Source organism: Ictidomys tridecemlineatus, chromosome 6 (genome assembly GCF_052094955.1).
Source record: "Ictidomys tridecemlineatus isolate mIctTri1 chromosome 6, mIctTri1.hap1, whole genome shotgun sequence".
Classification (NCBI taxonomy): Eukaryota; Metazoa; Chordata; class Mammalia; order Rodentia; family Sciuridae; genus Ictidomys; species Ictidomys tridecemlineatus.
Genome location: NC_135482.1, coordinates 119,972,324 through 119,984,498, shown reverse-complemented (window position 1 = coordinate 119,984,498; position 12,175 = coordinate 119,972,324). Strand labels below are relative to the sequence as shown.

General features: G+C 35.0%; 1 protein-coding gene across 1 annotated transcript in view; it reads right to left on the bottom strand.

Moving 5' to 3' along the window:
- Positions 1-12,175, bottom strand: part of Mipep (mitochondrial intermediate peptidase) — a 144,341-nt gene that overhangs the window by 62,152 nt on the left and 70,014 nt on the right. Inside the window, exons 15-16 of the mRNA XM_005337580.4 lie at positions 7,691-7,765; positions 1,728-1,847 (exon numbers count right to left, since the gene is read on the bottom strand). Of these exons, the coding sequence (XP_005337637.1) occupies positions 1,728-1,847; positions 7,691-7,765 (195 nt within the window). The remainder of the gene's footprint in view (positions 1-1,727; positions 1,848-7,690; positions 7,766-12,175) is intronic.

Here is a 12,175-nt window from a genome sequence, read left to right as displayed (position 1 = left end):
GGCATTGGTGGTGTGGCTTTGGGCAATATATTTGCTCCTGGCAAGTAGAGATCTTTCTCTCTCTGCTTTCTGATCATCAAGTGAGCCACTTCCCTCTGCCACACTATTCTTCCATGATATCCTGCCTCACCTCCCTTCCTGGGGAATGAAGCCTGCTGTTTTTGGACTGAGAACTCTGAAAGCCCTAAGTAAACCTTTCCTCCTCTACAATTATTCTAATCATGTCCTTTAGTCACAGCAGCATAAAAGCTGACTAAAACAGAAAGCCTCCCAGATATTTTCTCTTTTTGTTCTTCCTACAATTTCACTACTTATTACTTATATTGTAACTACATGGAGTTTAACTCCCATCAATTTTTTAAATAAGCAAAGTGGACTATAAAATGAGAGCAAAAATATACAAGTCCAAAAACCCATGAATCAGTAAATATTTTGAAAACAGGAAAAAGCTAGCAGAATCTAGGCAACTGTTATGTATTCCACGGGTGAATTGTTATATTATTTTTGGCACTACAATTTCTCACTAATACAGATAATCAAGAGTTCAATAGTTTGGAGTACTAGAACAATAAATTATATGTGAGCAACAATAGGTAGTTAGGAGTAGAGTGGTAGAGCTCATGCTTAGCACTTGAAAGGCACTGGTTTTGATCCCTGGCACTATTAGAAAATTTTTAAAAAAAAGATATTTAGAGGGGGAAAAAAAGAGGAGAGAATTGAACAACAGCAGAGGAGGTAGAGAGGGAAGATGGGAGGGGAGGGGAGGGGAGGGGGGATAGTAGGGGATAGGAAAGGTAGCAGAATACAACAGTCACTAATATGCCATTATGTAAAAATGTGAGTATGTAACAGAAGTGAGTCTGTATTATGTATTTGGGGAGTTCAAAACCCAATTGAGTCGAATTTATGAAAGATGATATGTCTTGAGCTCTGTAATGTTTTGAACAATCAATAAAAAAAAAAAAAGATATTTAGAGCTGGGAACAGTGCTAGAAGCCCATAATTCTAGTAATTAAAAAGCTTTATCAAGAGTTCCAGCCTCAAAATAAAAATTAAAAGGACTGGGGATGCAGCTTAGTAGTAAAGTACTTTTGGGTTCAATATCCAGAAAATAACAAAGAAGTTGTTTAGTATGACTAGCATTTTACATTTAGAGAAGATGATTAAGCTTCTAATAAGAAACTATTGAAAAAGAATACCATACATATAAAATGGTAAATATAAATTATTCCCATGAATGTCTGAGTGTTAACATTGACAGTTCACTGGACAATTCTAGTTTAGTGATTAACTGAATCTCAGCACAATATATTCTAATATCTAATTCTATAATAAATAAAACAAGTTGACATTCCTTTTGCATTATGAAGTTTATACAGTACTTTTATATTAGCTCTCTATTAGACTAAGACAGAGGAGATAAACCTAGATTTACTGGTAGCCATCATACCACCTAGTCAGAAAAACCTTTCTGAAAATGCAAAGAACTCAAGAGAAGAACAGAGGGGACAAATGGAAAAAGAAACCTTTCCCAAAATATTACTGGTGACCTAGATCCATTTTGGCTAGAACCAGATACCCTCCTGCACCTCCAGTTACAAGATTCAATAAATTCACTCCTTTGCTTAAGCCAATACGAGCTCAGTTTCTATTGGTTGGATCACCACCTACAGAAACACCAGCAAAGTCATTCAATAGCACACAAGGGATTAAAATGCTGGACTCACAGTATTCGGAACGTAGGGTAAGCCATAAAATTTCTCCTGTGTTTCCTTGAGGATGTCTGTGGTTGGTTTCCTCAGGGGATGCTCCCCATGGTAGATTTGATCCAGAGTGGCATAAAAGACCTAGATAGATAAAAATATTTATTAGTTTTGATAGTTCACCCTCATATTTAAGATGGGACTGACTAAAGGACCTATCAAGGAAAGAAAACTACAGACCAATATTTCTGATGAGCTCAGATGCAAAAATACTAAAACATTAGCAAACTGTGTTCAAAAACATATTAGGAAGATTGAACATCATGACTAAATTGGTTTTATTTCAGAGATGCAAGGATGGTTTAACATGAAAATCAATAAATGTAATTCATCACATAAATAGAATTAAGAACAAAAATCACTTAGTCATCTCAATATATGGAGAGAAAGTCTTCAACAATTCAGTACCTATTCCTAAAAAAAAAAAAAAGACTGAAAAAACTAGGGATAGAAATAACCTAACTCAACATAATAAAGGCTATGTACGAAAAACCCAAACCCAACCTCACAGTAAATAGGGAAAAACTGAAAGCATTTCCTTTAAAATCTGAACAAAACAAGGATGTCCACTCTCATCACTCCTATTTAATATAGTGCTAGAACTTCTAGTCAGAGAAATAAAGCAAGAGAAGGAAATGAAAGAGATAAAAATAGGAAAGGAAGTCAAATGATCACTGTTTGCAGATGATATGATCCTATATGTAGAAGATGCCCCCTGCCTCCCTCCAAAAAAAAATCCACCAAAAGACTGCTAATAAACAAATTTGGCAAAGTAGCCAGATACAAAAATCAACATCTTTTCTATACACCAATAATAAATCTGTTGAAAAAAAAAATCAATAAAAAAATTCCATTCACAATAGCCTTAAAACCACCCTCAAAACCAACCTAGGAATAAATCTAACCAAGGAAGTGAAAGACCTCTACAATAAAAATATAGAACATTGAAAAAAGAACTTGAAGACAAAAGAATATGGAAAGACCTTTCATGTTCATGGAGAGGCAGAATTAATGTTGTTAAAATTGCCATACTACCAAAAACAATATATAGATTCAATGCAGTCCCCATCAAAATACCAATGACATTCTTCACAGAACTAGAAAAAAAATGGCCTAAAATTCATTTGGAAGAATCAAAGACCTAGAATAGTCAAAGCAATCTTAAGCCAAAAAACTAATGCTGGAGGCATCACAGTATCTGGTTTCAAATTATACTACAGAGCAATAATAACAAAAACTGCATGATACTGGCATAAAAACAGACACATAGACCAGTGGTACAGAGAAGGAGATACAGAGACAAATCCACATCTATTGTCATCTGATTCTTGACAAAGATGCCAAAAACACACATTGGAGAAAAGACAGCCTTTTTAACATTTAGATGGTGCTGGGAAATATGATTATCCATATGTAGAAGAATGAAACTAGATTCTCATCTCTCACCCCGCACAAAAATCAACTTGAAATGGATCAAAAACCTAGGAATTAGACCAGAAACTATGCAATTCCTAGAAGAAAATGAAGGATCAATACTCTAGCATATAGGAATAGGCAATGACTTTCTCAATAGGATACCTAACACTTAGGAAATAATGCCAAGAGTTAATTAATGGAACAGCATCAAATTAAAAAGCTTCTGCACAGCAAAGGTAAGAATTAAGAATGTAAAGAGATAACCCATGGAATGAGAAAAGAACTTTGCCCACTACTTTTCTGACAGAGGATTAATATCTAGAATATATAAAGAACTCAAAATAACTTAACACCAGAAAATCAAATTACCTAAATAATGAATGGGCAAATAAATGAAACAGAAACTTTTCAAAAGAAGAAATAGAAATAGCCAACAAAAATATGAAAAATGTTCAACATCATTAGCACATTAGCAATTAGGGAAATGAAAATCAAGAGTACACTGAAATTTCATCTTATATCCATCAAAAAATGCAAACAAAAATAAATGCTGGAGAGAATGTGGAGAAAAAAGGAATACTTTTTATACTGTTAGTGGGATTATAAATAGAACAACCACTATGAAAATCAGTATGGAGGTGCCTCAAAAGTCTAGGCATAGAACCACGAAATGACCTAGTTATACCACTCCTTGGTATTTATCCTAAAGAATTAAAGTCATCATACTACAATGATACATGTATATCCATGTTTATAGCAGCATAATTCACAATAGCCAAACTATGAAACCAGTGTAGGCGTCTATCAATGGATGAACAGATAAATAAAATGTGGTATATATACACAATGGAGTTTCACACAGCCATAAAGAAAACTGAAATTATGCCACGTGCAGGAAAATGGATGGAACTAGAGACCATTTTGTTAAGTGAAATAAGCTAAACACAGAAAGTCAAAGGTAATATATTTTCTCTCATACACGGAAACTAGAGAGGAAAAAAGAAAAAAAAAAAAAAGAGGAGGCAGGTGGAATCTCAAGAAAACCAAAGGAAAGGATCCAGGGGATGAGAGGTGGGGAGGGAGGGGTGAAGTGCTAGGAAGTGATAGTGGCCAAATTATATTGTTGATATCTTCTGCATGTACAAATACATAACAATGAATCCCATCATTATGTACAACTAAAATGTATTAATAAAATACGTAAAAGGTTAAAAAAGAAAGAAGGGGGTCAACCAAAGATGTCATGAGAGAACGAGAATAATAAGTATAAACTATAGTTGAAAATGTTCAGAAATATAAACATATATGAGGGCTGGGGTTGTGGCTCAGCGGTAGAGCACTCGCCTAGCAAGTTCGAAGCCCTGGGTTCGATCCTCAGCACCACATAAAAATAAATAAATAAAGGCATTATGTCCAACTACAACTAAAAAATAAATATTTTAAAAAATAAACATACATGATTTGAGATACACTCTGTACCACAGTTATGACCATGTCGAAGATTAAAAGAAATGTTCTCAACCTTTTCATGATTAAGGATATTAAAGACTTTTGAAATTTATCCACAAGTACTCTTTATGTGTAATGCTGCAAGTTAAAATTTGTGGCCACAAAAGTGAAACTTTGTCATTATATATGAAATTAGAAATATGAAGGAAAAAAAAGAAGAGTGACAACTTGTGACACCTAAGATCTAACAAATCATGTTTGGTTTCTTTCTAAAATTCAGATAGATCCCAAATAGGAAAAGTTAAATGAACAGAACTGTAGTCTTGTGACTGGAGATTAAGGAACACTAAGTAGGTGGGATGAAGTTGGTAGGCACAGTCATCTAGCACATGGTGAGTACAGGTGTTATAAAGAATCCTGATGCAGCTGTTGGAGTCTGGAGTGAGGGCCACATGAGACTGCACCCCTGGTGTCAGAAGTATGAAGGAAGCAGCTGCCACGTTTGGGCAATTCTGGCTCAATGTGGGGCCAGGACAGCAGGATCATTCACCTCTGAATAGAGGACATAGGTCATTGAAACATAATAGAAGAATAAAACATCAAAGAAAGTCTGAATATGAACTCTGTGTTTTCAAAGTACTGAAAACTAAATTTTGCATAGAAAATCCAAAGTAAAGATAAAGGGTATTTTTGCTGCCAACATTTCACTTCAATCTTAACATGGTTTGGAATTTACCTGATACAAGAAAGGTGAAAATGCTTTATTTAAAGGAAAAACTTTGACATGCAATTATGCCTCTGATATGTATCTTTCTGATTCAGAAGTAGAATTTGTAGAGAATGTGCAGCTGTTGACTTGAAAGAAGTGAGGATTAGTCTGGATAAAAGAAAAAATTTAAATGACCTCTAGCTTCTGGCTTAATCTAGATGTAGCATTATGGTTCTAAATTATAAAGCCAAGTTAAAACCTTCCCTAAAAATATAGACATTTCCTAAATATAAATATTGCTTTCCTCTAACTGGTAATCTAAACATATAGCTAAAAACAGCTCTTTCAATTCTATATTCTATAATGAGTAATAATGAATAATCAAAGAAGCTGAAATTACTCATCTATGTCTTACCTATTCTTCTCAGTAAATTATTAGGAATTAAAACTTAATTATAACCTGAACTGAGGTGGTTTTGGTCTCAATCTATAGACAAGTCAAAATGTAAGAGTTTCATTTCTTCAATTATGCCTTTAACAAATGATATAAACATAGAATGCCTTTTTTGAACTATAAGTTCAAAATTAGCAAAATAAATGTATAATATTTCATGCTGATTGGCTGATAAATGAAATAATTCTGAAGACATCAGTCAATCTGCTAACCCAGCAGGCTAAAGAAACTTATAGCCATGGAAAAATAAAGAGCCTATTTTAAAATTATGCATGATTTTTAAAAATTCACAATTTAAAAAATACTGTTTATTCCCCCTTAGAAAGCTGATTCACTTCCTTTTCATCTTTGTTTGACTTCATATTATAAGCATAATGTGAAAACTGGATACGAGTATCTCTACTGGCAAGAATTTCCCCCTCTTTCTCTGTCTCTGGCTAATCTTTTTGGAGAGTGAAAGGAAGGAAAGATTTTTTTCATCTTAAAGGAAGATCATTAGAATAACTATTCCAAAAAGAAAGCTATAACACAGACTTTTAGAAAAAGGCAGGTCTCCTCATACATATACCAGCAAATCAAGTTTTTTGCCAAGTAATATTAATTTTTAAAAATAACTCAGAAATCCTTTTTTAATTATACTGACAAATATAGACATGAAATAACATCAATCAAATATAAATTCATAGCTTTGCTAACAGCATTTTATATGTGTGTGTACATACACACACACACACACACACACATTTCTTTTTTTTCTGAAGTGCTAGGATTCCAACCCAGGGCCTTGTGTATGCTCTATCATTTGTGCAAGTGCTTTTACCAATGAGCTATACCTCTGGCCCTGAAATATATATTTTAAGGTATAACAAAAATAGAGCTCACTTGTTACCTTCTAAGACTAAATTTTATAAAACTATAAAACAAATAGTGTTTTCACTCTTAAACAGGCAAGTGGATCATTATAAAATTAATATTGTGTAAGATAAAAGATTGGTGTTTAGGCTGTGGTGACACAACTCTCAAGATCTGATGAAAACAGTAAGAACTCCATAAACTGGTAGGAGACCTTCAGTGATACACAAAATAATAAGAGGTTATGAGGGGCAAGGGGGTGGGGGGAAAAAAAGGGGAGAGAATTGAACAACAGCAGAGGAGGTAGAGAGGGATGTTGGGAGGGGAGGGGAGGGGAGGGGGGATAGTAGAGGATAGGAAAGGTAGCAGAATACAACAGTCACTAATATGCCATTATGTAAAAATGTGAGTATGTAACAGAAGTGAGTCTGTATTATGTATTTGGGGAGTTCAAAACCCAATTGAGTCGAATGTATGAAAGATGATATGTCTTGAGCTCTGTAATGTTTTGAACAACCAATAAAAAAAAAAAAAAAAAAAAAAAGAACTCCATAAACAATCTCAGTAGTTACAAATATCTAAACATCTGGTATCATGCAGACCTGGCACACATGGTTCATAAAATTTTTCTTTATTCGGGAACCTGGGAAATTAGTTTTGAATATTATCTAAAATTAACAATAATTACAGTTTAAATTTCCCATCTAAAACCACCAAGTTTAGATAAAGATACCAAATGAGTAAGAATATATATGATTGAGTTTGAGCCCTAACTTGGCTATTTGAAATGTCTGATTTAGAGTTTATAGTCCTTCTAGGCTTTGATTTTCCAGCTAAAAATGGAAAAAAACCTTATGTAACACCTACCTTGTAAGGACAGTGCAAGGATTGAAGAGTCAATTTTGGCCAACTTCTTTGAACTTAGATGAAAGATGTCTTAGAAGCATAATTATTATAATAAATGTGTAGCACTGGCAAGAATTTAAAGTTCTATCTTTATAGGGGATAATGACTCTGGAAAACTTTGGAACAAAGTTGCATACACACCTGAAGTTGCATATCGGCAGCAGCACAAACCTTCTTAGATTCACAGAGACGAGACACCATATTTTTTGGCAATGGCTTAATAAAATAAAAGAAGATATATGTGAGTAAACTGCTTAACAAGTCACTGTATTATGTACGTTTTTGAGTCAGGAAATTTAAAAATAACATTATGTTGAAAACGAAAAACAGAATCTCATTATAGTTTTCAATAACTTTAAAATATTTTAGCTGATGGCACAGATGAAGACATTCCATTTAATTTCAAACTGTCAAATAAGGGTTTGCACATGAAAAAGCAGGATTAAAGGGAGAAATGATATTGGCACTGATCTTTACAATCTATTTAAAACCCCACAGGGATACTTTTTCTGTTCCTTTGTTTCCATGAGAGTCTGTTCAAGTGCTCTCTTGACTTTTAAGTGCACAAAATAACTGACTATTGGACTAAAAGATTAAAATGTCAAGAAATAATAATAATCCATGATAATCCATGGTGCCAGTAGTATTAAACTTGAATTGATATCCTGACAAATTGGCATGATAATAAATTGGAGATTCTTATTTTTCCAACCTGAAAGAATTATAAAACTTGGACACTCAGTACAAAGCCCCTATATGATGTAAGGCTTTCTCTGTGATACTAATTAGGCCTAATCCTATAACATACACATCCTCTTGGAAATAACTTACTAATGCAGCTGAATAAGTACTTTGCTCAATCTTTAACATCATTAATATTGATGGTTATTGAAGAAAGCTACCACTTCATACAACTCTACTTACAATCTATTGTAAATTAAGTTAATACAACTATATTTTAAATTTAAGTTAACAGCCCCTTTAAAGAGAAACTTTATATAAGAGATGGTAGCAGGTGACTCATAGTCTACTTGTCCAGTCTATATTATTGGCCTGTGAATGAGACCGTAGACCCACATGTAGAATGGGAATCAGTCACTGCCATCTCTATGCCTGGGGCAAAGAACAGGGCCTGGCCCACAGCAGCCACTCAGTAAAGGTTGGCTGAAGGAATGGATGAATACAATAATCACCATCAGTGATTCACTTCTTAAGTGAAAGTTTGATGGTGGCTCAGACCAAATCTGCAGCCTTTCCTGTTCTCATTCCATTTTATAAGAAAAGCAAACCATGATTCATAATGTGGTTGGGGCGGGTGGCATGGGAGGATTAGATGAACTCTAGATAGGGCAAGGGGGGAAGGAGGGAAAGGGAGGGGACATGGGGGTAGGAAAGAGGGTGGAATGAGGACATCATTACCCTAAATACATGTATGAAAACATGAGTAGTGTGATTCTACTTTGTGTACAACCAGAGACGTGAAAAACTGTGCTCTATATGTGTACTATGAATTGTAATGCATTCTGCTGTCATATATAACAAATTAAAATAAAATTTAAAAAGAAAGAAAAGCAAACCAGGAAGAAAAGATGATTTTAGAGTTAAAATACAAACTGAAACAAATTATGTAGTGTAAATTGTGGTACAGGTCAAAGGCCTGGGGCTTTCTGATACCCATCTGGTATGAAAGAAAAATTTCCTCAAATGGGGATTTTTTAAAGTCAAGATTTAATTAAGTCACACCTGCCAACTGCTTGTAGCAAAATGTTCAGGTTCTTTAAACCTTACTTTATATGACAGCTTATGTTGACAGGATTCACGCTACACCTAGGAGATATTTCATGCTTCGCAAAGTTTTAATAGTTTTATTTTCACAACACAAGTATATGTGAAAGGATGACAGTTTCTCATTTAACTAACAGCCATAAAGATCACTGTAAGTGCTACTGCATTAGGCATGAGGGACCAAAAATGGTGAGTAATAGAGAGGATACCTGCCCAAGAGCTTCCTGGTTAGCTTCTCCATATAAGCACCTATTTCAATTACTAACAACAATGAGTGCTAAGAAGGTACAGTGCTTCAGGACAGCATGAGAGCCACGACTGGGGAGATGACATAGAAGTAAAACACTGCAAAATGAAATGGGTGTTAGCTGGACAAGAGACGGATGAGTGGGAGGGAGAAAGAAGCAATTTAAGCAGAAGAAACAACAGATTCAAAAGTCAGAAAAGAGCAGGGCTTCTGGAAGAAGGTGGAAAAGAGCCCAAGGAATGAAAGAGGGAGCCCAGATGGATCAATCCATTCAGCAACCCCCAGGCAAGCCAACCAAGAGCCCTGGCTCCACCCTCAGGCATCACTCCATGGGAAACCACTGGGGAATTTTAAGTAAAGACTTTGTGGGGTCAGTTTTGTGTTCTAAAATTTCTCTGGCTACAAAGTAGATGCTGAACAGGATGAAGGCAGGAATGGATTAGGAAAATCCCTTAGAAGACTACAGTTAGCAGACAATGCTTAGCATCCGCACTGATGCTCTCGGTAGCTAAGTTCCCATGAACTGAAGAGGAGGAATGGGGAGAGACAGAAGGTGAGCACACACCACCTGGCCTGTTTTTGGAAGTGGCCAAGAAGTGCACAGGGAGGGAGGGAAGCAGCAGCAGTTGGGAAGGTTGGGCAGAAGGAGAAATTTTTGTTTAAGGTTAGGAAATGCTTACGCTGGCTTAAGAAAAAAAATGCTGATGGCCCTTAGAGGGGACAAAAGCTCAAGCTGTAGAAAGAAGAGCATGAGGTGAGCTCTTGAGAAGGCAGGAAGGAAAGCAGTACAGATGACAGGGAAAAGAATAGCTCAGTGAGAAGAGCAGGTGGGAGGAGACCCAGAAGGTCCCCCTTTGGCATTAACTCTCCCTGAGCCCAGAGGAAGTGGCTGGGAGGGAGTGGGAGTCTGAGGGTTAAAGAGATGAGGCAAAATTTTGCAGGTGTCACACACACCAATCCACTGCAGTGACACCTCTTTGCACTGAGGTGTGTTTTGGCAGAAGCAAGCTGCCCCCACCGAAGGCCCTGATCAGGATATGGGGGCACCAGAGGTGGATAAAGAAAGGGAGAAGTAGAAGGGCAATTGAAAGGCATCCTGTAAAGGCAAAAGTGTGGACTGGGAGGGGAGGACAGGCAGGCCAGCTGCTTGGCCCACAGCTGCACTTAGCCTGCGTGAAAGACTCAGCTCTTTGCTCTGTAGACAATTACCGGAAATGCCAAGTCTTAGCTCTACAAGCCAAAGGCAACATTCCCCTTTCCGTTCCTTTCTGAAGTAGCTCATTTATTTGGAGGACAACATCCTCAAGGTTCAAACCTTTATAGAAAGGGCAAACATTCCAGTACAGACTCAGTGAGGTTTAATCCCTTCCCTGCCAGGTTTGCAATAAAACAAAATATGTGAAGAAGAGCACACACAAGCATAAGAACAACTAAAAACAATTTATCAAAAGTTACGATTTAAAAAAAACCCACATGGGGTTAAATAAAATGTTACTGAGTAAAGGGATATGGGGGCCTGTCTTGTACCTATGATTATTTCAAAGTGTAAAATGTAAAAAACAAACAAATCTAAAAGTTATATATCTAAGACCTACTATATATACTGTAATAAGTACAAAGAACATTTATCAAAAAATATTTTTAAAATGGATAGAAATGAAATCCTAGAATTCAGACAGAATCATTAACTCATCAAACTATATCTTAAATGATACATTTACATGAAGTAAAGTGTAAATTGGAAACTAATTCAAGTTGGCTCTAATTCTTAAAATTCTTTTTATAAAATGTAGTTTGGTTGTTAGTTGGCTGGAATAAATGTATTTCAGCTCATGATGCAAGAGTTATATACTTATTCTCTTAGAAAATATTTCCTTTTTAAAATAAAATAACAAATTTAAAACAAAATCAACTTAAATAACAAACTAATTTTAAGTTATATGCAAATTTTTAAAAATTATTACTAAATAAACATTATTGACAAGTTAAAAAAATAAGCTTCAATTTAGAAAAGTTTCCTGGTCAAATATTATTCTGCAAATTTCACTTTATCAGTAAGACATGATAACCAATATTGAAATAATTCAGGCTATAATTCCAAAAGTGGTTATATTCACAGAATAGTGCAGATGTTTCATATTATTGTCTCCTAAATTCAAGATTCTCACATATGATATACTGAAGAAACAGATAATGATCACATCTCAAATTACAGGTAATAAGCAACTAGATATAAATGAAACTACATTTTAAACACTAGAACATTGAATAATATAGCATTCACTAAAATGAAAATTTGCCAAAGTCTGTGGAATAAATTATGTCATCACATAATCAGTTGCATGTTTTACCAGATTCTACTTCAATCTTGATAATTACCAAGATAGAAAATACCTGCTTCCCGCTCATCTCTAAATTCAAATATAATGACATATAATTGCTTAGTTCTTCTTAGGATCTAGACACTCCCCTACTTGTTAAAGATTTTTTTTTAAAATCCTACTAGCATATTAGGAATGCTGTAAATCAAGAATAAAGCTCATATTAACTAATTATGTTAAAGAATGTATAAAAAATGTCAGGTCTGGAGAGTT